This window comes from Equus quagga, chromosome 15 (genome assembly GCF_021613505.1).
Source record: "Equus quagga isolate Etosha38 chromosome 15, UCLA_HA_Equagga_1.0, whole genome shotgun sequence".
Lineage (NCBI taxonomy): Eukaryota > Metazoa > Chordata > Mammalia > Perissodactyla > Equidae > Equus > Equus quagga.
In genome coordinates, this window is record NC_060281.1 from 6,450,329 (window position 1) to 6,477,845 (window position 27,517).

Below are 27,517 nucleotides of genomic sequence, written 5' to 3' on the forward strand. Positions count from 1 at the left end.
GCCTCATTCAGCTAATTAAGATTAGAGAAATTTGTGGTTTTGCCACGAGTTTATTTACCACTTAAATCAGTTGATTTATTACAATAAATTTTTTCTTAAGTAATGTATTCAGGATTTGCTGTGCTTGTTCTATTTCCCTAATACAATTTAGGGTAACGATAAAGAAATAAACATTAAAATAAACATTACTACTCATATACCCAGTGGGATAGATATTCCATCTTGGAAACACCATATGCTGGCGTTTAGGCTGGGAATGAAGCCGGAGAACTAATGGTTTGGTCAGAGACACTTGGAGAGCAGGGGTGCTGATGAGAAGTCTTATTAAAAGTAGAGGAGCAAATTGACCAGAAATGAAGGGTTGAGAGAGATGAGAGTATCAGAGATGCTGCCAAAGGACGAGATGTCATGATGTGAGGTTTGGGAGGTTGCAAATGTCTTAGGGGAAATAAGAGCTAAGTTGTGGTTACACTTTTGGCTTGTGGTCATGCTTCACTGGAGGTGAAGACAAGGCATTCTGGGTTAATGGTTTTACAGTGCTCAGTGAGCGATGGAACAACACAATAATTATAATGCCACCTAAGCTGTAATGAATCTGAATATATAAGTTTACAGAAAAGCCCTTTGAAAAATCCATCCACCAAATAATCCTGTTCTTACAAGTTTTATAAACGAGAAGATAGGTTAAGCAATTTGCATAATGGCATGTGGGCGGATAACAGAATTTGGGTGATAACTCAAGCCCACTGAACACTAAAGTGGTATGGGTGGACTAGAGTGGGGAGAGGTTCAATGATGTAATGAAACAAATAGAATGTGTGAAAATGTCTCATAAATTCCTTTTGGACTTCTACCACTGCAATGAAGAGGCATGAATTTTTTTGGTACCGTTCCTACCTTGTAGTTGCCTCAGGGGTGCACAAGATAGCTCCCATGTACCTTTTAATTATTTTAAACAGAAATTTCATATATATATATATGAATCGGCAGGTATGGGAGAGAGTAATGGATTCCCGCTCACTTGTGTCAGATGATCACAACAGGACTTCTCTCACTTATGCCAAAATTTCTTTGAATAATTAATAATTTACAACAGTGAATGCATACAACACCATTGACCAACAACAAAATATTCCTTTGAGAAACATAGCTCTAAAAGATTACATCCTGAATTAATAGTTGAGAAATGCCAAATGTGAGAAGGTGTAGATTTATTTTGTGACATCTAAGATTTTGAGAGGCAGATTCGGATTTGTAGATGTAAGTTGAGTCACAATGTGGCTTTCCTGACAGCAGAAAAGAATTAAGAACAAACATTTAAATATTTTTGGAGGTATATTGGAAAAGACAAAGGTACATGAAAATCTCTGTTAGGTTACATGCAATGTCCATCAGTGAAGAAATCATGGACAGTAATTTAAGAAGGTACTGGGAAAAATTCTTCCAAAATTGTTTTTGTCTTAAAATTGAAAGATGATTGCTGAAAATTTTGCAAGAAAATGACTCTATGATATATGACTATAAAGTAGTAGGGATTCTATATACTACACACTCACAAATTAGTTTGATTATTAATTCTTAGAAATTTCCTCTCATTACAAATATTTATAGTAACAAGATACAAAGAAAACATATGGAAAACTCTTTGTAAACTTCAAACTGCAAGTCAAAATTTAGCCATTGGGGAACCTGCTTCCTTTCTTTATATGACAATGGCTACTGATTCTGTTCAACTGAAACACATCAAGACTAATTTCTCTTATGTGCTTTGTTGAATAAATATTAATTATTATGACATAATAAGACATTGCTCTCTGTGTGTTTTTTTTTTTTTAAAGATTTTATTTTTTCCTTTTTCTCCCCAAAGCCCCCCAGTACATAGTTGTGTATTCTTCGTTGTGGGTCCTTCTAGTTGTGGCATGTGGGATGCTGCCTCAGCGTGGTCTGATGAGCAGTGCCATGTCCGCGCCCAGGATTCGAACCAACGAAACACTGGGCCGCCTGCAGCGGAGCGCGCGAACTTAACCACTCCGCCACGGGGCCAGCCCTGCTCTCTGTGTGTTTTTAAAAACACATCTTGCCTCATGCACTGGTGTAAGGGACTGGAAACAAAGACAAACTTTTCCAGTGGCTCTTCTAAGAAAACTGTAAGCTGTAAACGACTTCCCGTGTTCCCAGCTGTCATTTCAGAACGTAACTTTGTTAAGCAGGAATTAACGAATCACCAGGAAGGCCTTAGACAGCTGGTGGGAATGCTTGGCACAATAGAGATTGTCCTTGTTAGCACCTGGCTCTTCTAGGAACTATAAATAAAGCAATAAAAAAATGTGATCCTCTTAATATTGAAAGAGTTAGTAGAAATCACCTAGTCCAAATTTATTGATTTAAAAATTAAGACCAGTTTTGACCACTTAGGTGAGTTGCTCAATAGCGTACAAGTAGTGGTATTCTAGAGGAGAATCGAATGTGCTAGAAAACTGAGTACAAAACAAGGAACTATATATTATCCTTCTCTGAAATGTTTCAGAAAAAGCCTGATGGGGAAAAGAAGTGATTTAGTCCATGGTGTGCTTGCATTGTCATTGTCATCTGATTTTCAGGCCAGAAAGTAATTGTCCAAACATCTAAACTGTTTGCAGCAGAATTGCATTCATATGCTGGCATATTCTTTATGTCTGTGATAGCCTCTCAGAAGATTATATTTTTTTGCGTTCTTAGGTGTTATATATGTCCTGGGACTAAAGCTCTGGGTAGTAGACTGTATCTCCAGTTTGCAAATTCAGTCAATATGGAAAGCAGAATTCAAGACGTAAGAAATGTGTTTAAATGGTACACACAGATGGCAGATGAGTTATTTTCCCATGGTAGCTATGTTATTACTACAGAACAAAATTCTGGTACTGGTAGCCTAAACCTTTTTATTCAAGTTTTAAACTCTTAAAAAAAACCCAAAAACAAAATACTGTTAATGACGAGGGAACTCTTTGGACAGGATCACAAATGGTTTACAAAGAAGGGCCATGAAATAAAGGAACTAAATTATAAAGAATGGAGGCTAATAGAAACTATAGGCCGAAAATATCACAGGAGACAAACAGCTGAGATTATTTGAAAGACTATCATATGAATTTTATTGGTAGATTGACTAGAATATAGGAAATAAAGCTAGTGGAAATTTGCATTTAATGCCATTTCCTCATTTAGAATAGGCACTAAAATTCTAATTTACTTCTTATTACTAACAAAAATCTTTACATAAAATCAATGACTATGTTTCTTAGAGGTTTATATTTACTTTAGAAGGTGTTTTAAAAGGTCAATATAGGTTGACATACTCTATGAATGTCCACATCCGACATGTGACTTTTCATTCTCTTCATAGATTTATACTACATTTTCCCAAATTAGAGAAATTGTGTTTTCCTAAACCGGTTCTGCCTTGAAAGCATCACTCAATTTAACACGTATTTTTATTGCCTTATTTCCAAATTTGTTCAATCAAATTCCGTATTTATAACTTTTTACAGAAATTGTTTTTAAATACTCCATTAAGTTTCTGTCAGAATAATACATATTATTTCACTTTAGATTTAAAGCCCCAAGATAAATTATTTTCTCCAGCTGAAAGAAATCTTATTAGCAAAGTTTTGTTTGTTTGTTTTAAGAATAAAGATTACCACATTTATGTCTAATCCTAAGTATCATTACATCCAGTATTTGGCAATAATTGTGCTTATGGCCGATACTATAATTCTTTATAGATTAAAATGAACACAGGATATATTTTAGTAAGATGAATTTTGTGGCTAAGAATTGAATATAATGATCTCCATATGTTAACACTTTTCATAATGGAACCAATCCTATTTTTTTTTATTGAGATTTTCAATCCTCATTTATAGAACTGATGTTAGTTGATTGTAACAGAAATGTTATTTAAAAGAATTCTAAAAGATATTTTTTCTTGTCAGGAAATTGAGATGGTTAAATATTTAGAAATTATAAACAAAATATTCTCCATGACGATATTATTACCAATTAATATCATATATATTTCATGCTCTAACATCCATTCTTTCAGTCGAATGTAAGATGGAATTCCAGATACTGATGATAATTGACAAACAAAACATATTGAATCCTTGACCTCTTAGCATTTATATTTACAAGTTAGAGAAATACACAATAAAATAAGTAAGATATTTTAAAACATGGTAAGTACTAGGCAGAAAATAGAATATGTATATAAATAATTAATATACTTTAAAAGTATCATAAAAGATAAAATAGTAATTGTGGGAAAAGAAAGGGTACCAGAGGGGATGATCCAGGCTTCAGGTAGAAGGTGGCATTTGTTTTGACCTAGCGGGAAGGACAAAATTGGAGACGTTGGTGCAGAGGTTGGGGGGCTGGGTGGTCAGCAAAGGCGGTCCAGGTGGAAGAATGTCAGAGCAGCAGGAATCAGAGAGAAGAGGAGTTCGGATTACCTGGACAAGTCACGGGAGAAGAGAGCATTTTAGCTAAAATTTGCTGGTATCTTACCGTGAGTGGGATATCACAGAAAGTTCTGCATGAAGTACTCATTTAATCCTCACACCCTCCTCCTCAGATATCATTACTTCTGATGTTCCTTGAGATTAAGTAATATGCTTACATTTATATAGCTAAGAATTCATGGAGCTTGAGCTTAAATCCTGGCTATCTGTCACCAAGTCCCCACAAGCTCAAACACTGCAGTAAGTTCTCAGGTTTTGGTTTGCTTAAAATTGTGTTTATTCTCCTTTCCCAATTGAAGAGTATGTTTGCTGGGCTCGGACTTTGAGGTAGGCAGTTATTTTCTTTCACTCCATTAGAGTACCGGTCTACTGGATTCTTGCTTCTTCCACTATTGGGAAGTGAAGTTGTCAGTCTTGACGTCCCTTTGAAGAGAATGTGTCTTTGTTCTTTGGCTACTTTTAAGCTTTACTCTGTCCTTCATCATCAGCAGTTTTACCCTAGATAAGGTTTTCTTTGTACTTATCCAGCATAGGTCTGTAGACCTTTCTAAATCTGTGATTACTGTCTTTTGTTATCTTTGGACAATTCTCAGGTAGTAAATTTTCAAATAGTGCTCTTCTTTGATCTCTCTCTCTCCTCTTTTCTTGGTACTCCAATTAAACATATATTAGTTCTTTTCATTATTTTCTTTTCTGACTTCTCTACTCCTTTTTCTTTATGTACTTCCATCTGGATATTTACTAGTAATCCTCTCTGCTGAGATATCTGCTATTAAAATAATGGATTAAATTATTAAATTTCAATTATTTTTTTCAAATCCACAGTACGTGACTCTTTTATAGCAGGTTTCTAGTGAAATTCCTTATCTTGCCTTCTATATGTTTGAACATATTAATCATGGTTCTTTTAAAATATCCAATAACCATAATATCTAGATGATATATTTCTGTTGTCTGTTTTTCTTTTGTTTGTGTCATCAGTATTCTTTTCATTTTTCATTGAATATCAGACATTTTGTGTCAAACATTGAAAAGCTCTGCCTAATGTTAACTTTCTCCAGGGAGCACTTACTTTTCTCTGGCAGGTCGATAGAGTACAAGTAAATAACTTCATTTTAGTTGAGTGGGGTTTTAGCATTTTCCAAGTCGGGTGTTTTGCTGGTTTCTCCTTACCTCTGGATTTTTGCCCTTCCAGGTCTCAACAGAAAGCCGGAAATGATTAGCAGCACCATTCCATTTTTCAGGCCCTAAACTCCAGCCTCTATCTCTCCTGCACCACAGGACTCCTGAAGCTTTTCAGTTCCTTTTAGACGCTTTCTGCCTATGTTGAGTAGTTTCACACTAGCGAACGAATTTCTCCAAAAGACTGCTCATCAAGGTTTGGGCTTACTTCTCTGCTCTTCCCTCCACGGGCCTAGGTCCTTGGCAAAGCTGAATGCCAATATTTTCTGTCCCTTCCAGGGAGATAGCTGTAAGCTCCAGCTCCTGCTTTCTGCTTTGCTTCTACTTACCTGAATTTCAATTTAAACAGGCAAATGTCCCGGCACTGAAAGCAGAGGCCAATGTGATCTTACCTTAGTTTGCTTCCCTTCTCTCCAACATTTAGGAGATTCATGCTGCCTTGGTTGTTGAGAATTCAACAAGTTTTTTTTATGATTCAGTTCCTCAAGTTGTTTTTGGTAAAATGATATTTGGCAGGATTTTGTTTGTTTGCTTGTTTCTTTGGTAAATAGCTTTTGTTAATATGAGGACATGCCCATTAAGTTCTCATTTGCTAAGAGAATTTTCATGAATGTATGTTGAATTTTATAATATTTTTTCTACATCTGAGATGACCAAACCATTTTTTCCTGTTTTAATAGATTTTCTTGTGTTGAAGCATACTTCTAATTTCTGTAGGGGGGAAGAAACACAAAAAACTACCAGTTTATAATAGAATATATTTGAAGGCATTGTTAGATTCAATTAGTTAAATTTAGTTTTTTCAGTTTTACTTTTTTGATTGTAAGTGAGATTGGCTGAGTTTGCATTTCTTGTTATATCCTTGCCAGATTTTGGTATCTAGGTTTTACTAATCCCAAAAAATAACTTGAGCAGTTTCCCCTTCTTTTCTGTTTTCTTCACCTTATGACATGAGAGGGGAACTAAAAATTTGGAAGTAATCTTATTTTAGTCTAAGCGAGCCTACCGTCAGTCTGCCTCTTCTGGCCCGTTTTAAAACGCCTACCTGTTTAATAAGAGTTTCTATTTCTTCTTGATCAATTTTTCTAATTTGTATTTTGTGAAATTTGTCTACTTCATCTAAGTTTCTGTCTTGTAATTGATGTGTTACTAGATTTTCTTACTCCCCATCTTTCTTCTGTTTTCCTAGTCTGATAATCTTTATCTTTCAATGTGTAGCTTAAATTGTTCTTAAAAAGAAATAATCTAGAGCTGGATAATTCTCATCCAGTTGCAGTACTTTCTGCATTACACCTTGACCTTGTCAGATCTAGGCCGGTATGCCTAGAGCTAATGGCTGCTATTGCCTAGAGGTAATTATTTTTCACTAGGCTAAGCATGTTATGGTCATTACTGCATGCAGTGCTCAAAATAAGCTTATGAAGTAGTTATTATTGGTACTTTACATATGAAGGCATCTGAGGCTTAGAGAACTTAAATAGATTACTTGGATAAATTAAGTAGGTTAGTGGATGTGGTGGGCAGAGTTATAAGATAGTCTGAAGATTCCCACCTCCTACTGTATATGCCCTGTAAAATCCCCTCCCCTTGAACAGGAGTAAGACCACTGAGTGTGATGGGATATTGCTCCCATGGTTATGATACATTATATTGAAAAAGGGATTTTACTGATGGAACTAAGGTCCCTAATCAGTTGACTGATTTATCCAATATAATATTATCCTGGATGGGCCTGACTTAATTAGATGGTCCCTTAAAAAAGCCAAGTGGCAGCAGGAGATGCTCTCCTGTTAGCCTTGAAGAAGCAAACTGCCATGCTATAAGAAGAGGAGAGCATCTGGCGAGGACCTAAAAACAGTCTCTGGAGGCTGTAAGTCACCCTTGCCTGACAGCTAGCGAGGAAACAGAGGCTTAGGCCTTATAGCCACGATGAGATGGATTTTGCTGAGAACCACTGAGTTTGGAAAAGGACCCCAAGCCTCAGAGGAGATCCCACCCCAGTCAATACGTTGGCTTCAGCCTGGTGAGACTCTTAGCAAAGGATTTGAATGATCCATACCTGGACACTGAACCACAGAAACTGTGAGATAGTAAATTTATGTTGTTTAAAGCTGCTAAATGTGTGGTAATTTGTTACATACCAACGGAAAATTAAGATACTAAGCATGTCTAGAAATCTAACAAGCAACAAAGCTGGTGTTGAAATTTCATCTCTCAGAGTTCGCAATTCAATTCAGAATTACGCTATCCTTCTTATTTTGTTGTATCTGCTGCTGAGCACAGATTTAAACCATGTGGCCGTTGACCTGATAGACTGAGTGCTATCTAATAGTTCACCCTCCTACACTGATCAAACCTGACTGCTCTGTTGTCTCACTGGCCGTGCAGTTCGCTGTGCTTGGTCTGTATCACTTTCTAGCATCTTCTGTCTTCCCTGTCTCCTTCTTACCTGTATATTTTCAAACTGTGGAAAGTATTTAACCTAAATTTGGCAGGAAGAGGAATGTCTGCTTTGCGTTAAGGGGTAAAAATGATGTAGCCCCAACCTCATACATCATGCAAAATTTACTCATTTTAGTAAAGATATTTTAAATACATTTTTCCCTCTTGGCAAACTAGCTCAAAATATTATTACTTAATTATTTAATGCGGAGGTAATGTGGTTTAAAAATAGTATTTTACCTTTAACTATTATTTTAAATTACTGGAATTAATTAACTTTGCAGTGTTGAATGGGAAAGTGCTTTGCACTAAGAATACCTAAATTCAGAGAAATGCTTCTGAACCAAGCAGGCAACACATGAATAGAAATACCTGAACTCTGGGTTATTTCTAGTTAATATTCATTTCTGTTCTTGTCAACATTTATGGTTTTAATGTTTAATGTTAGAATAAAAGCTATTTCCTTCATCCTTTTATGTTTCCTTTTTATACGTATTCCATCACATCTAGAGATCACTGCTGTGGTACCTGACACTGTAATGACAGTTATACCATTAAATTCATGATAAATTTCTAGTAATTATTAAGTCATCAAGAACACCCATAGTTATTAGCTTTTAAGGAATATATGCTTTTAATGGGAAAGAAATTTGATTGGCCTTTTGACTCACTCACTAAATTGTTTTCAAATTATTACTGAGATGTCAAAATAAAAACCAGCAGTAAACTTAAGCTCTTGGCTTTACAGAAATGACTCAAACCTCTCAGAAAGTGAATTGTTGGAGCATAACTAAAGGGTACCTCAACTTTTCCCACAGATTTCATGCCTATCCATTCTACTCTGCCCTGGTGTCCATCCCTGAATTGGGTATTTTCTCCATTCACTACGAGAGACACTTGACTTGCTTATGTAGAATTGCTTCTATTTTAAATAGCATATTCATAAAACAAAATGTAACCATTACATTCGATTTTCTTTTAAGTCCTCTTTTAATGCTTACAAAAAGAAAAGGAAAAACAATAAGCCAAAAACAATCAATGAAACCTGGGATGTTACCACACTCGTTGAGGAAGTTAACAATGTAGGCGGAACAATGCGTGAGAAAATTGCTGCTATAACCCAGCAAACCATGAGTACCATTAATGAGCACTCTGAGTGGAGGATTAACACATGGCAGGAATAAAGCCCATTGTGGACGACATGGTGGCTCTCATCCCTTTGCTTTTCAGTTGTTCACGAGACACAGCAAACCAAGCAGCCCTATTAAACCAAAGCAGAATTACTCAGTGGCACTTCTCATACATTTGAATTGTTGTAACCTAAATGCACATACAAGGAGCATAAATTTATTTGTTTCTCTGGCTAATATGTTGTTTGGCTATAATGTTTGAAACAAGTTTGGTATCCACCTCTAGCCAACATATAGAATTATTTTGAAATCTGTTTTGGGTGCTAAATTCAGCTTTTACATTAGTTTTCCTATAATGTTTATTCTTTTTCATTTGTTCAACCAACATGTATTAAGCATCTGCTGGGTACCAGGCCTCCTCAGGGTGCTGGGATGTATTAAACTAGAATGTCCTCTAATCTCAGGGAACTCCTGCTCCTCATGTCTACGTGTATAACCACATAGACTTCTTAACTCTATTCACAAGTGGAGAAACCAGATTGACATCACCTAGCACAGTTCTATTCAGTAGAAATGTAATGAGACCTATGTGTATGATTTAAATTTTCTAGCAGCCACATTAAAAAAGAATGAAAGGAAACAGGTAAAATTAATTTCAATAATATATTTTGTTTAATACTTCATATCTGAATTATTACCATTACAACATGTAAGTAATAAAATTATTAGTAAGATGCTTTACATTCTTTTTTTCACACTAAGTCTTCAAAATCCACTGTGTATTCTATACTTCCATCAATCTCAGCTGGGATCAGCCACATTTCAAGATTCTGTGGCCACATGAGGCTAGTGGCTGCTGTATCGAACAGTGAAGATCAAGATAACAGCTAACAGTGATTCTAGTATTTTTCATAATGCTAAATCCAGAATCTCTAAATGTAAGAGCCCAAATTCTACTTTTTTGATGAGTCCTATTCTTCAAAAATATTTTTAACATACAAATTATTGCCCCACAGTATTTTGAGGTATATTTTTGTTTGTTTGCTCAATCCTAGGAAAGTAAAATTTATATTGTTATAGGCTAATTTTATACTTTAGAAACAAATGTGCAGAATTTTACAATTTTAATTGACTAACAGTACTGAATTTACATAGGTTAATCATTTGTAAGTTATACCACAAAGCGATCAGGAGGGTTTTCTTTGTTGTAGTTATATTTTTTAAATTGTGAGCTAGTTTCTGAGTTGCATATTGAGTTATTTAGCTTTATACAATCACTAGCCATCATATTACTAATATATTATTTTCATATTAAGATATTTAACAAATCCAATAGTTCTGTACTGTGAGCAAATACACAAATATTTTAATATCTTATGTAGATTTTATCAATATGCTGCAAATTTTTATTGGATTAGATGCTAACGAATTCTGTTCACTCAGTTTTTAAACTGTGACAAAAGTGATTTTGGGGAAGTATTCACATTCTATAAAAATTGAAAAAAGCATAAATTGACTGAAAGACCAAAATAGCCAGGAGTAATATCTGGATTTTAGGCTTAATAGTAAGAAATAACCTAAAGGTTGTGTAATTTTCGTATTCCCTCAGAGTTACCAGTGTGTGTACCTGTCTAGTTGGAAAGGAAATTTTTATGAAGAATCCAATGACTGCAAAACGAATCCTTGTAAGAACAATTCCACCTGTACTGACCTTTACAACAGCTACCGGTGAGTAATATATTTATCGTTTTCTTCGTGAAATTACTTGGAGTGCTCAAGGTCCTTGGGATGTACCCAGACATCATTTTCACTTTACATCCATTTAATTAAAACAACTATGCCAAAATGAAGAACCATTTTCTGACAAGGTGGTGTCACATTCATTTGAAATTTGCAAATACCAAAGTCCAGATGCCCAGTCAAAACAGAAATAAACACGTTAAAACAGAGTAAAATGGTGGTTGCCAGGGGCTGGGGATCGGGGAATAAGAGAGATGTGGTTTAAGGGTACAAACATGCAACTAGTAGATAAATAAGTCCTGGAGAGCTAATGCATAGCAGTGATAATAGGCAATATTGTATTATAATCATCAAACTTGCTACGAGACTAGATCTTAATTATTCCCACCACAAAAAAGAAATTATTATGTGACCTAATAGAGATGCTAACTCTTGCTACAGTGGCAGTCATGTTGCAATCTATAAATGTATCCAATAAACATGTTGTTCACCTTGAATTTACCCAATGTTGTGTGTCAAACGTATTTCAATTAAAAAAAGGAATAAACAGGGGCCGGCCCCATAGCCTAATGGTTAAATTTGGTGCCTTCTGCTTTGGCGGCCTGGGTTCAGTTCTGGGGCACAGACCTATGCTACTCGTTGGCAGCCATGCTGTGGTGGTAACTCATATACAAAACAGAGGAAGACTGGCACAGATGTTAGCTTCTCAGAAAAAAAAAAACAAGGAATAAACAAATTTTAACTTGGAAATGCAATTTTCAGATGTGGAACATGTTACAAATGCATTTACTTCTTCAAAATATACATTTGCCATCTCAGTGTTGTTTGGACCATTCCACGCAAAATAAGTGCCACAATATGACTCCTTAGAGCATTAAAACTCCATTTTATGGAGTCCTTATAACTCCATTGCATTAAAATTTTCAGTTTATTACCTAGAGATTATCAAGAGTGTGGATTATTTTAGTTAAATTATTGGTACATTTTACAGCATTAATTATCCACATCTTTCACAATCTAATCATATTAATTAGTTTTTAGATGAGAGGTCCATAAAGATTAAACGAACACAAATAGATGATTATTTTTCTAAGGATAAATCAAAATGATTTCAGGCTGTCCTCCAAAATAACTCACACACTTTCTTTTGTCTTGTGATTATCATTGAGAATTCTGGATCATCTCAAACACGTAAGGATTTTTACAAATGTTCCTCACTTTCATGATTAAAATGGGATATAAGACCCAGACTGGTCAATAGTAGGCAGGTTATTTCATTAAAAGAAAATTCTGAAATAGCTTGCAATAGTTGGATTGATTTGTCAATAACAATAATTAAAAATGCATAATCTTGGTAATATAGAAAAACTTATAATGCCAATAGTTCACATTTGTTTAAAATATGCAAAAATGCGAAAACCCAGAGCTATTTTTTGTGACATTATCAATTATTAAAATTGATATATCACCAAAAATTAACATTAACTGCCTCTCTATCTCTGTAGTGAGAGAAATAATCAACTTTTGTTGGGCTAGGAAAAAGTTCTTTGTAGTGTTCTATGTTTGTTTTGTTTTCCCTAAATAACTCTATTAGCTATAACCTATAATATATAATAGTCTTTTTCAGAGTCTTTTTCAGAGACTCTGATATATACTTTTTAACATTCAACTCTTTCTTTAATCCCTAAAGATAATTTGTTTATGCATTTGCATATGTGTGTACTCACACTGTCAGTTGGCTCCAGACAAACATGAGCAAGAGCACACTTGTTGAACAAGTTGGGTTTCTAACTCATTCCGAGAGTGAGAACAGGCACCGTGTGAATCCATGGGCACCTCAGTGAAAGAGTGCTGGAAACAACTGAGAGGTTGGAGCTTGTGACACACTTTTGGTGAGGGTTTAAGAAAGTGAGGCTTTGGCCTGGATAGGATATTTTCAGGAAGTGGAAAGACTTCTATGATTGGCTTCATCATAAATCTTACCTTGAAGGGTGGAAGATTAGACAGAGGTGAGAGCCAAACTTTTAAAGATGCAGCGCTTACTCATACTAGCCATGAGAGGGAAATGTTGGCTATTCTCATGGCTTAGATAATGTTCATGTTTTTGTCTGTATTAGGATACGATTCTGGAGTCAGTTTGTTTTTATTATGATTCATCAGGGTCACAGAGTAGCCTTGCCTCATTTTGATGTTCTGTGAAATTGTTAAATGTTCAGCAGGAGAACCCCAAGATCTAACTGTAAACCCAGCTTGTAGTACCTGGCCAGCTCCTGGCTATCCTGGATGTTGGCTGCTTTCTCTTTGCCCAGATGCAGTCTCAGTCATATGTATGGAGAAAAAAATATGTGTGTGTATGTGAAATATATCACGTATGTTTATCCACCTATTAGTCCAAAATATGTTATTCTTATGATGTATAATCAGGCAGAGCAAGAGGACTCAAATGGTGCTTTATTATCCAACATGATAGTACTTTGATTTAGATAAAGATATTGCTCTTTTATACAGAGATCTTAAAGATCTAAAACAAAACAAGCAACAAAGTCTATCAGGCTTAATTAAAATACACTTTATTTTAGCATTCATAAGACATAATCAGTCTTCCTAGATAACTCTGAAACCACTAATTGTGAACACATAATGACTTAAATTTATAAATGTGTCAGAAGACTTTGCCACTTAAATGAACACAAACTCTGTCATTTTATCGTTCCTCAGATTTCTGGTAGATTACTGATTTTATTTCAAAAGATACTGTTATATGTTTTTCTAGATATAAAAATAGAAGTCCAACTGAAGTAGGCTTTCTGATTGTGTTTCATCTTTCTGATTTTAAAGATAATACATTAATATAAATGTTATATTAACATTGGCTTTACTAGATTGTAAGGAGAGGAGAGAATTCGTTAAATACACTGTCAATGAGGTGAGCATAGTTCATACGTCACGTGAGTTATATATAAACATGATGACGCACTACTTAGGAATTTCGTTACCAAATTATCTTTTTTATAATAACTTTATTGAGACGTAATTTGTTTACTGTACAATTCCCTCTTTTAAAGAGTACAATTCAAGAGTTTTTAATACATTCACAGAGAAATGAAACCATTACCGTTATCTTATTTTAGATATTTTCATCGCTCCAAGAGAAACCCATACCTGATAGCAGTCCCTCCCCATCCCTGTTCCTTTTCTGCCTCTATGGATTTGCCTGTTCTGGACATTTCATATAAATAGAATCATGCAGTATGTAGTCTTTTGTGCTTGGCTTATCACACTTACTATATGTTTTCAAGGTTTATGTTGCACCAGCTATCAATGCTTCATTCTTTTATATGGACAAATGATATTATATTGTATGATTATAAAACATTTGTTTATCTATTCACTTGGTGGAAATTTAAGTTGCTTCTATTTTTTTACTATTACAAATAATGCTGCTGTAAATATTCCTGCACAAGGATGCGTATTGACAATATTTCTAATTCTTTTGTGTATATAACTAGTAGTGGAGTTGCTGGTCATATGGTAACTCTATGTTTAACTTCCAGAGGAACTTTCAAACCCTTTCCCAGAGTGGATGCACTATTTTATAGTCCCACCAGCAATGTAGGAGAATGTCAGTTTCTCCACACCCTTGTCAATACTTATTGATGGCTGTCTTTTTATTTTAGGTGTCCTAGTGGGTATAAAGTGGTATCTCAATGTGCATTTGATTTGCATTTCCTTAAGGACTAATGATGTTAACCATCTTATGAAGTGTCATTTTAAGATGTGCTTTGTGGCTATGTGCACATGTTCTTTGGAGAAATATTTCTTTAAATTTTTGCACAACTGGGAATTGGGTTGTCTTTTTATTATTGATTTGTAAGAATTTTTATATATTTTGAATGCAAGTTATCCAGATATCCATATCTGCTTATCAGATGCAATTTGCAAATATTTCCTCCCATTCTGTGGATTATGTTTTGACTTTCTTTATGGTGCCCTTTGAAGTACAATTTTAATTTTGATGAAGATCAATTAATCTATGTTTTCTTTTGTCACTTCTGCATTTGGTGTCATAACTAAGAAACTGTTGCCTAACCCAAGGTTTCAAAGATTTATTCTTATATTTTCTTCTAACAGTTTTATAGTTTTATCTCATATTTTTGTAAAATCCCTTTTAAGTTAATTAATTTTTGTGTACGGCATGAGGTACTGGTCCAAACTTTTTTTTTTGCATGTAGATATCCAGTTGTCCCAGGACCATTTCTTGAAAAGACTGTTTTTTCCGCATTAAAATGTCTTGGCACTCTTTCTTAAAATCATTTGAACAAAAATGTGAGAGATTGTTTCTGGACTGTTAAATCTATTCCATTGATCTGTATCTATTCTTGTTCTGGTACCTCTCTCTATTGTTGTAGGTTTTAGTAATGTCGAAATTAGGAAGTAAGTATATCTCTAACTTTTTTTTTTTCTATTTCAAGATTGTTTTGGCTCTGTCAAGACCTTTGCATTTCAATATGAAATTTAGTATCAGCTTGCCAATTTCTGCAAAAAAAGGCAACTGGGATTTTGATGGAGATTACATTGAATCTGGAGATTAATTTGAAAAATATCTCTATATTAGTAATAATGAGTCTTGCAATACACATTCACCGAATGTCTTTTCCATTTATTTGAGACTTCCTTAATTTTTTTCAACCATGCTTTATACTTTTTAATGTACAAGTGTTGCATTTCTTTGTTAAATTTATTTTTAAGATTTGATTCATTTTGATGTTATTGTAAATGAAATTGTTCTATTCATGTCATTTTTTGGATTTTTCTTTTCTTGTCTACAGAAATATCACTGATTTTTGTATATTGACCATGTATTCTGCAACCTTTGTGATCTCAGTTATGCTAATAAGTTTTTGTGGATTCTTTAGGATATTCCATATGATTATAGAGATAGTTTTACCTCTACCTTTCCAATCTGGATGTCTTTTTTCTTTTTCATGCCTCATTATCCTGAATAAACCTCCAGGACAATGTTGAATAGAAGTGACAAGACTGAACAAACCTGTCTTGTTCCTGAGCTTAAAAGAAAATCATGCAGTCTTTCATCAATGAGTATGATATTAGCTGTGGATTTTTCATTGGTGTACCTTATCACATTCTGGAAGTTCCCTTCTTTTTATGAAAACATGTTGAATATTATCAAATGCTTTTATTGCATTTATTAGTATTTGAGTTTGCCCTCTATTCCATTAATATGGCGCATTACATTCACTGATTTTATGATTTTAAACCAACCTTGCATTTTTAGTATAAATTCCAATTGTTATGGTGTATAATCTTTTTTTATATGTTATTGAATCCAGTTTGTTAGGATTATGTTGAGCAAATTTCTATATTGATGAGATCTTGGTCTGCAGTTTTCTTTTTTGTGTATGTGTGATATCTTTGGCTGTTTTGGCATCAGAGTAATTTTGTTCACAGAGAATATGTTGAGAGCTGTCCTGTCATCTTTTTGAAGAGTTATAGAAGGATTGGTTTAATTATTCTTTAAATTTTTGGTTAAGTTTACTGGTAAAACCATCTGGTCCTAGGCTTATTTTGTGGGAAAGTTTAAATTACCAATTGAGTGTCTCTGCTTATTGTAACTCTATTCAGATTTTCTATTTATTCTTGAGTCAGTTGAGGGAGTTTTTGTCTTTCTAGGAATTTGTCCGCTTCATTTCGGTTGTCTAATTGGTCGCCATATAATTGTTCTTAGTATTCCCTTAGAATCCCTTTTATTTCAGTAAGGTTGTAAAAATTTCTTCTCTTTCAGTTTCTGATTCTGGTATTTTGCGTCTTCTCTATTTTTTTCTTGGTCAGTTTAGTTCAGTGTTTGTCTTTTCAAAACCCCAACTTTGAGTTTCATTGTTTATCTCTATTTTTTTAATTTTCTCTTTCATTAATCTCATTATCTCCTTCCTTCTACTTCTTCTGGATTTAGTTATCTCTCTTTCTACTTTCATAAGGTGGATGGTTACATTGTTGATTTTAGATCTCTCTTCCTTTTTAATATTTTTACAGCTATAAATTTCACTCTAAGCACTCCTTTAGCAGCATCTCATAATTTTTTGGTATCTTGTGTATTTATTTTCTTTCATCTCAAAATGTTTTCTAATTTCCCAAGTGATTTCTTCTTTGGCTCATTGGTTATTTAGGAGTGTATTGCTCAACTTCCACATATTTGTGAATTCCCCAGATTTCCTTCTTATATTCATTCCTACTTTGATTTCATTCTGGTCATAAAACATATTTTGTATGAGCTTAATCCTCTTAAATTTACTGAGGAGTGTTTTATAGCCTCACATATGGCTATAATGGAGAATGTTCCATATGCACTTGAGAAGAATGTGGATCCTGCTGTCGTTGGGTGAAGTGTTCTATAGCCGTCTGGTAGGTCTAGTGGTTTGTAATGTTGAGCAAGTCTTCTGTATCCTTGTTATCTTCTGACGATTTGTTCTATCCGTTATAGAAAATGGGATATTGAAGTTTGCAAATATTGTTGTTTATTTTTTCAATCTGTCACTTTTTGCTTCATTTCATTGGGGCTCAATTTTCAGATGTATATTTGATAGTAATTGTTAGATCTTCCTGATGGGCTTAAATGTTTGTAATTACAAAATGTCCATCTTTGTCTCTAGTAACCTTTTCTTTATCTTAAAGCCTATTTTGTCTGATATTATTATAGCTGCCTCAGGTCTCTTTTGTGTTATAGATTACACAGTATGTATTTTTCTATTCTTTTATTACCCCAATCTATTTGTGATTTAGCATATAAAGTTTGTCTCATGTAGACAGCATATATTAGATGATTTTTTAAAATCCACTCTGGAATCTCTACCTTTTGAATAGGGTGTTTACTCAATGGATTTAATGTAATTACTGATAAGATAGGCTTTCCATCTGCTATCTTCCTACCTTTTTTGTGTAAGTCATGTCTTCTTTTGTTCCTCTATTCCCTCATTATTGATGTCTTTTGTGATAAATAGGTTTTTTTCCGGTATTAAACTTTAATTTGCTTTTTACTTTTACTATATATATGTTCACTTATTTTCTTAGTAGTTGTACTGTAGATTACAGTTAACCTCTTAATTTAAAGCAACCTACATCATGTTAGTGCCAACTTAATTTCAGTAGTAGACAAAAACTTTGCTCCACTATTGCTCCATTCCCTTCCACCTCCTTTAGGATATTATAAATTATAAACCCACCAACAAAGTTTTGTAGTTATTGCTTTATTCACTGTCTTTTAAGTCAGATAGGAAAAGAGTAATAAACAAAACTACATTTATACTGTCTTTTATATTTACCTATATAGTTACTATTACTGGTGCTTTTTATTTTTGTGTGTGAATGCAAATTACTGTCTAGTGACTTTTCATTTTAGTCTAAAGGACTCCCTTTAATATTTCTTGAAGGTCAAGTCTGCTGGTGATAAATTCTCTCAGTTCTTGTTTATCTGGGAATGCCTTAATTTCTCCTTAATTTAAAGGATAGCTTTAAGACATATAAAGTTCTTGTTTGACAGTATTTTTCCTTCGGCACTTCAAATACATCACATCACTGCCTTCTGGCCTATGTGGTTTTTGGTAATTGATTGCTAATCTTACTGAGGATCCCTTGTACATAATGAGTCACTTTTCTCCTGAGGCTACCAGAATTCTCTCTTTGTCTTTTGATGTGTTGATTATATGTAATTAGCTTTTTATCTCTTTGAGTTTATTCTATTTGGAATTCATTGAGCTTCCTGGGTGTGTCAATTAATGTTTTTCATCAAATTTGCAAAATTTTGACTATTATTTCTTCAAATATTTGATTTCTTTTTCTCTATCTCTTCTGAATCTGGAACTGTTACACGTGTGTTAATGTACTTGATGGTGTCCCACACTTCTCTGAGGCTCTGTTTATTTTTCTGTATTATTTCTTTCTGATCTTCAGGTGCAATAATTTAATTGATTTATCTTCAAATTCACTACTTCCTTCTTGTACGTACTTAAATCTGATGTTGTGACCCTCTAGTCATTTTTTTCTTTTTGAGGAAAAGTAGCCCTGAGCTAACCTCTGCTGCTAATCCTTCTCTCTTTTTGCTGAGGAAGATTGGCCCTGAGCGAACATCCACGCCCATCTTCCTCTAGTTTATGTGTGGGATGACTGCCACAGCACAGCTTGATGAGTGGTATTTACGTCTGTGTGGGGGATCCAAACCAGTGAAGCCCAGGCCGCTGAAGGGGAGCACGTGAACTTAACTTCTATATCACTGGGCCAGCCCTTCTAGTGATTTTTTTAATTTCATGTTTTGTACTTTTCAACTCTATAATTTCTATTGGTTTCTTGTTTGTAATTTATATCTCTTTATTGATATTCTCAATTTGGTAAGACTTCAATCTCATACATTCCTTAATTATTCAGATACGGTTTTTGTTTTTCTTTGAGCATATTTATTACAGCTGATTTAGTATTGTTGTCAAGCAGGTCCAATATCCAGTCCTCCTCAGAGACAGTTTCTGTGGATTACATTTATTCCTGTGCCTGAAACACTTTCTCTCTTTGTATCACTCATAATTTTTTCTGAACACTTGACCTTTTAAATAATATAATGCGGCAAATCTGGAAATCAGATCCTACTTCTTCCCAGTTTTTACCATATTTTGTTTGTGTTTTGTTTTGGTATTGTTAGTTTAGTTAGTATTGTTGGTTTAGTGATTTTCTTGGAATAATAAATAATTATTTATTCTTTGTCACGTGCACTGTTATTGTCTCTGCCCAGCACCTAGTGGTCAGCTAATGATTTCACAGAGATTTTCTTAATCTCCTTGAACTAAGTCGTCTCCAGCCTTTCCTGAGGGACTCGGTGTGAGGCATGCCTTCACCACTCAGCCAGGCACCTTACAACTCTATCTTATTCTTCACTACCTGCTTGCACAGAGCCTCAAGGTCAGTCATTGATAAGAGATTAAGGTCTTTTCATATGTTTCTTAGGAGTGTGCACAGACTTTCATCTTGTTTTGTCTTCTAGTTTCCCAGGAATATGAGTAGATTTTCAAAGACCCTTATGAACATCTCATTCCCCACTTCTTTCCTGTAAGTATACTGCTCAGTCTCTTGTTAGCCTCAACTAAAATCATCACCTCAAGCAGCTGCAAGGTTAAGCAATTGCCATTGATTGTTTTAAATAAATGCCCTTTATGTAGGGCTGTTTGAACAGTTAGGTTTGAGTCAGGTCAAATAAAGTCAATTCCTGAGAATGAAACATTTCAGAGAGCTGCCAGACCAATGAAACAGTGCCATTCCCTGGGAAGAATCTTTTGGGTGAGCTCCAAACCTGTACTGACCCCTCAGTGGCTGTTAGGCTGTTGGTTTCACAGCTGCCATGATTGCAATGTTGTTGGTTTTCAAGTCTGTTGCAGAGCTGGGGAGAAGGGAGTGAGGACACTGCAATTTAAGCTGCCACAAAGCTGACTATGCTTTTCAGATTCAGCCATTTTTCTTGAATAAACACTCCTCAGATTTTTGCAAGTCTTTAACTCATTTCCAGAGTTCAGAAAAAGTTGATTTTGACTATATTTGTCAATGTTTTTGTTTCTTTTATGGAAGAATAGATTTTCAGAAGTCCTTCCTTGCCATTACTGAAGTGATTACACCAAATTACATTTTATATTACTTATATGATAGAGAGAGAGAGGAAATATGAGTTCTGGAATCAGAGTGTCTGGATATAAGATAAAAAGTTTGGTTCTATCCCTAAAGATTAGTGTGAATTGGGTTAAGGAAGTTTATTCATATTTCTAAGCTTCCAGTTTCCTTATCTAGAAAATGGGAATAATAATATTTATACCTATGAATATAGGTATAAATTAAATAATATAGGTAATAATAGGAATATAGGTAATAATTAAATAAAATTCTGCACATAAGGTATTTAGTTTATTTCTTGTCTCTAGTAAACTCTAAATATCACTAGTTTTTATTATTCCTGAGGTTTATCTTTTTTCCAAAAATATATGTATGAATAAGACTAGGGTAGCAACTTATAAAGGAGAAATCCATGGACTCATATAAATATCAATTCATCCCATTTTATATATTTATATGTATAGCAAATGAAAAACACTAAAAAGAGATTATCCTTTCATAACTAAGGATGCTTAAAATACCATATATTTTAATAGATCAAATGAAAATTGCATTTAATTGACCATATGTTTATATTCCTTGAGAAGAATAATGTTAGGAAAACGAATATTTGCTGGAATATGGAACCCTGTAGGTGATCTGCATGTCCTAAGTTCCTGAACTACCTACATGCGCTCATCTCTAAACAACTGGAGTTAACATAGTTTGGTGTTTACACAGTTTCAAGACATTAAAAAGCAAATTGGGCTGGGGATGTAATTTGAATGCTGACTGCAACCTGCCTTCTGCTATTCCTGGCACGGTTTAGAATTTAACTGCCTTCTTTATTTCTGATTTTTCTTCCCCCAAATCAGAGTCAACAGCTTTAGCTACAGATGGGGCTCTGTATGGCAGTTATTGGACCCAGATGCCACACTCTGGAGCATGTTTTGCCAACAGCAGCTGGCTCCTTTGCTGCCTGTGTAATTGGCCTTTGTGATGATGCTTTGGCCTGCTTTTCTCATGCACGCTACAGAGCAGACATTCAGACAACAGGAAGGTTTCCCCCTACTTGACCACATGAATTTTGTTTCTTTTTCTCAGTTTATAATTTACGCAAATTTTTCCTGGATGCCTTCAATTATAAAGTACTATACGTTAGAACTTTTCGTGCTTCCTATAAGGATATATTTTAAAAATTTTAATGAATATAATTGAAAAAATGTTTGAAATTTAAAGAGTATAAGTAAAAATCTATGTCCATCTCTATGTATTTAACATACTGAATGAAAACTACAAAATACTGATACATTACTAGAGATTTTGATTTTTTTCTTCTTTTTTTGTCTCACTTAGCCCAAAATGCTAAAATAAAAGTAAAATGAATGCCAATATAAAAGTAAAATCATAACAGAATTTTAATCCCAGTGACCACAGCCCATGGTACAGTATCCATCTTAAACAGATGGAAGATATTTCCTCTATAAAAAGCTAAGTTTTGAACAAAATGTCTATTGGTATGTAGATCTTTCACTGTTTTTTGGATAGCTACACCATACTTTATTTTATGAATATAACATAATGACCACAACTTTTAATATTTTGCAATTCTAAACTATTATTTGGGGAAATTAATTATATGTGACTCTTTGCATGCATGTATCTCTATATTTCTACGATAAATTCCTAGAAGTAAAATGGATTGATTAAAGTGTGTCAACATTCAAGATTTGGACAGATGTTATCAAATTATCATTTGGACCCATTTATTATTTTTTTTCCTTTTTCTCCCTAAAGCCCCCCGGTACATAGTTGTATATTCTTCATTGTGGGTCCTTCTAGTTGTGGCATGTGGGACGCCACCTCAGAGTGGTCTGATGAACAGTGCCGTGTCCGCGCCCAGGATTCGAACTGACAAAACACTGGGCCGTCTGCAGCGGAGCGCAGGAACTTAACCACTGAGCCAGCCCTGATTTGGACCTATTTAATATGACATTCACACAAGCAATTAATGAGACTATCTGTACTAGACACTTATTGTTAATATCAGTTGTGCTAGAACAAAGTCTCTTAGTGAGGCTTTATATATGCCCATTTTATATATGAGAGAACCAAGACTTAGATATTTTCAGTAATTTAAGCAAAATCACAGTGTTAGAAAGTAATGGATCTAAATATTAGACCAAGGTCTGTGTGGCTCCAAATCCATGGTTTCAGATCATTTTCAACTGGTCTTGCTTTTCATATAAACTCATACATGTATTACAACTGCCTGCCCTTCAGTTCCCAGGGAGAGCAGCCACCACTGTAATTCTAATGAATTTATGAAAGATTAAATAGTTATCCTTCTCTCACTGGAGAAGCTGGAGCCTCACATAGTTCCAATTTCATCAAAAAAGAGTAGCTCAAACAGTAAAACTTTCTTTGACAGATGAATACATCTTAAGACCAGTAATACCTTTACAAATAGGCTTTAGAATTCACTAATGAAGTCAAATTGCTTTTTGATAACAATAGCACAAAGGAAGGGAAGAGAAAATCACTATTTCTTGCAGTAAGGCTCTTACATTATAAGTGAAATGATATTAATATTATTTGAAGCTAGCAGTAAGCTAAAAAGGTATTTGAGAACCACTTTTGAGCCAGCCCTGATGGCCTAGTGGTTAAAGTTCAGCATGCTCTATTTCAGCAGCCTGAGTTCAGTTCCTGGGCGTGGAACCACACCACTCGTCTGTCAGTAGCCATGTTGTGGCAGCACCTCACACAGAGGAACCAGAAGAACTTACAACTATACTCAACTATGTACTGGGGCTTTGAGGGGGAAAAGGGAAGAAAAAAGGAGAAAGACTGGTAACAGATGTTAGCTTAGGGCGAATCTTCCCCTGCAAAAACCACAAAAACAAAAAAACACATTTTGTGAATGAACAAATGAGCTCTTGCTTCATTGAAACTGGGTTCAAAGGAGGGAGGCAAGATACAGTGTTATCTGGCACTGTGATGTTTTTCAGAATAAATCAAGCATCTGTCTCCTACCTTAAAAAACCTCCCTACGTACCCTCAGTATTAGTTTGATAGGGAAAATCTGGCATCCCTCAGCTTCTGCTGTATTGCCCGATCTTGGCCTTCATCTTCTCCTAACATTCTTTCCGTGTGGGTGTCTATCTGTGTCCAAATTTCCCCTTTTTATAAGGACATAAGTGAAATTAGGTTAAGGCCCACCCTAATGACCTCACTTTAACGTGATGAGCTCTGTAGGGACCCTATTTCCAAATGAGGTCACATTATGAGGTAGTAGGGGTTAGAACTTCAAGATCTTTTACGGGGATGCAATTCAAATCATTAACATCCTTTGATGTATTCTGAGTGCAGATATTAAATCATTTCTTATAACTGTGGAGATCCAGGGTATTATAATTTAGTTAGCCATACATAAAATCTCTTGAATTTTATTCACAGAACTGTGTAGAAACATATTTAAAAATTATTTGTATTATTTTAAAAGGTAGTTAGGAAAAAATCTCTGAGTGTTAAATCATCTCGTTATTTTCTGTAGAACCCTAGTGAAAGTCTGGGTGACGTCTAGATTATTGTCTTAGAATGGATTTTATTTGTTTGTCCTTTAGCATTTGTTTTAAAAAAATGTTGACTTGTTTGACACAAAGCCCTAGAAATTATAAACTTTAAGAAAAAATGCAAAGCATAAACAAAACAATTAGACAAACTCAGAAATGGTTCATTAGAAATGAATTGAAAACGTCAAATGAACTGAGGTCATTATTTTTGGCCTCAGATTCGATGTTGCATGTGAGGGCAATGACTATGATAGACACAAAATATAAAAATTCAGGATTATTGATTTTGCTACTAAAATTATTTTTTATTGAACTCTGAAAAAAATAATAAGCATTTGCAAAAAAGACAAAGCATGTAAATGTGAATCTTCTTTATTACAAAATTTGTATTTTATTTTTTTCTGAAAGGGTCATTGATCAGAATTTCATGGTGTGTTCTTAAAAAAATAATACTATGGTATAATCAGAGTACCTGCATTTTTCTCATTTTTCTAAGTAGCCTATTTTCTCTCACTGTTTCCTTTTTTCTTTTTCTTCTTTTTTTGGGGGATGGAGTGGGGCAATATTCTAAGAGAAACAGCCTCTTCATAAAGCACTCGGTTGTTTTTAAGATTTTCTCTTTATTGGGATATCATTTACATATAATAAAATATAAAGATCTTATGTATACAATCAGAGGAATTTTGGCAATTGTATTTACTCACGTAACTCCCACCAAAATTAAGATATGAAACATATCCATCACCCCGGAAAGTTTCCTTGTGCACTTCATAGGTCATTTCTACCCTTCTTCCTCTTGCTATGTATTGAACTTTCAAAAATTGTGCTTTTGTAATCATTTCTGAGTAAACTATTCAAGAAAACACAAAACATTGCTTTTCAGCATGAAAAATAAATGAGTATTTACGCATTGTGTTCATTTTAACAAAGGATTTTCATAGAATTTTTTAAATTTGTCTTTTACTATAACTTGGCTAAATGATGAGAAAACCAAAAGTTACATAGATCGATTGATTTTCCCAATGAGATTTTATTAACAGAAAAGATATAGAATTTAGGATTTATTTCTCCAGAACTCTTAGCACTTTCCACTTCTAATTGTCATCTGCTATTCTTTGCTGTCTCGGTGATAAAATATTATTCAATGCAATGTTTTTTCTTATACTGGGGATTCTTGACACAAATTTAACGAGGAAAACTTTTGTGTCTACATTTATTATATAAAATTATTTTATTTTATATAAATTGATCATGTGGATAAGTCAATAACGTTTCCTAGTGTATCTCCAAGTAGCTGGGAGTTTGTATTGTTAGTTTTGTTTGGAGTTCTTTCTTTTCTTTCTAGAGGGTTATTTCTTCCCAAATCAGCATAAATATTGAAGTGGCTTTGATTACAAATAATTCTCAACTCTCTAAGACAGTATTGTTTGTCATCCAGAAAAAGAAATATTTAAAATAATATTCACAGTTCTTGAATACACTTTATACTATTAAATATACAGCTATTTTACTCTAAAGGTAAGGTCTTTGTAAAGGTTACCTGAAGTGTATAAAAAAACACACCTCCATATTCTTAGATGCCTATGAGAACATTAAAATATCTAACGTGTCTTAGATATGTTTTATCATGTTAATTTCTTTTCTCATATTTGTTTGGCTAAACATATTTGTTTGGCTATTTCAAATGTATGCCCTGAGATTCACCAGTTTCCAAAATAGTAAGACAGCTGATAGGCAGGAAAGGCTTACACAAATTCCTTGATTTTCTCTTAGTTCTTGGTCTAGAGCACACTACTTGAGCAAGTCAAAAAAATTATTTCACCAAGTTGCCAAGTTACGTTATGCTTTCAATTTTCAGGCAGAATCAGTTTACGAGACATCCGTTTGAACATTTCTATATCTCTTGCAAAGCCATGCTGGAAGACATGGTCCATTATGCTTCCCAGTCTCACATGTTAAAATTTTTCCTTGACATCGGTATCAAAAAATATTATCCTTCTGCAGAGGAAAACATATGCTTTCTTTTGTCAGAAATTTTAATGTCTAGTTTAAACAGCCTTCATATTTAGTCTTGATTTTGAAAGTAAATCACAATCAACGCATGCCCTACTCAGCTATTCTCTACAGATGCCTACCTTTTAGAGTGTCCTGTCTCTGTTTTGAAAGTTTTAAATATTATGTTTGCAGTTTAATTTTTTCTGAACAAGGCTATGTTTATAGTTTGAAGCCACTTGAAATATTTTGAGAAATTAAATAAAAATCTTATGAAAACTGATTTTTTGCATTTACTTCACATAAAATATGCTAGGTTTCCACACATTTCTCTCTATTCTTTGACAGTACACTGACATTTTATGATATTGTGGCAGGTCATTAATCTTTTCTTTAGAAAATGATTGAGAATATGGCTATTGTTTTAGCATGTACAGTACACTTAGGATATAAATGAATATAAATAGCTTTCAAAATATTTTTCAATTAAAGATTAATTACTTTAAGGAAAACAACACCTGTTATTTGAGGGATTATATATATATTAATTAGCTAATCTCTGGCACCAAACTTTGTGCTGGTGTTCTTTCAGTGTTTCAGACACACCAAGGCTTCTTTGTTTCGTTTGGGTTTTTGGTTTTGGCTGTTCCGTCTGCCTGGATCACTGCATCCTCTCCTGCCTCTCATCCTTCTGTCAAAGCCCCTGAGACTTGCATATCAGCTTAAATTAGCCTAGAGGAAACCTCTCTTACCACCCAATCCAACATCCCATATTCTTTTCTTTCTAGACTTATCACAATTTGTAATGCAGTTTTGTTTTATCTATGAATTGTTTTAATGTCCATTTCCCTTGCTAGACTTATGCAAAAGTGCTCTATTTCATTAGAATGCTACTATGCACCAAGCATCCTGCATGCCTCAAGAGACCTAATGAAGGTTTGTAAATAAATAAATTAATGACTATTTATTCACTTAATGTCATGTTACGGAGCAAGAGCTCACCAGCTGATGGGCACAGAAGCAGATACCATGGCACACTGGTCTTTGAGAGAAGAAACAGTTTATGATACCATCGGTTGGTAAGGAGACAGAAGGACAGGCTCTCAACTCTCTCTCACCAATCCAGATCCAGGGTAAAGTTTAAGGGATCAGGGAGGACAGCTGGTATATGGAAGTGCTAGTAGGGTGAGTTTTGATTGGCAGATCAAACTTTTCTCTTCTGCACATTCTCCTGGCTGGCTTGCTGCCCCTGAAAATCTTTTAACCTTCTGTTGCTAAGACGGGGTCAGTTATGAGAGGCGACCAGGAAAAGCACAGTGAACAA

General features: G+C 34.4%; 1 protein-coding gene across 1 annotated transcript in view; it reads left to right on the forward strand.

Annotated features, from left to right (window-relative positions):
* The window catches only part of EYS (eyes shut homolog), a 1,407,877-nt gene that overhangs the window by 414,983 nt on the left and 965,377 nt on the right, over positions 1-27,517 (forward strand). The window contains 1 exon segment of the mRNA XM_046639782.1: positions 10,860-10,978. Coding sequence (XP_046495738.1) covers positions 10,860-10,978 — 119 coding nt within the window.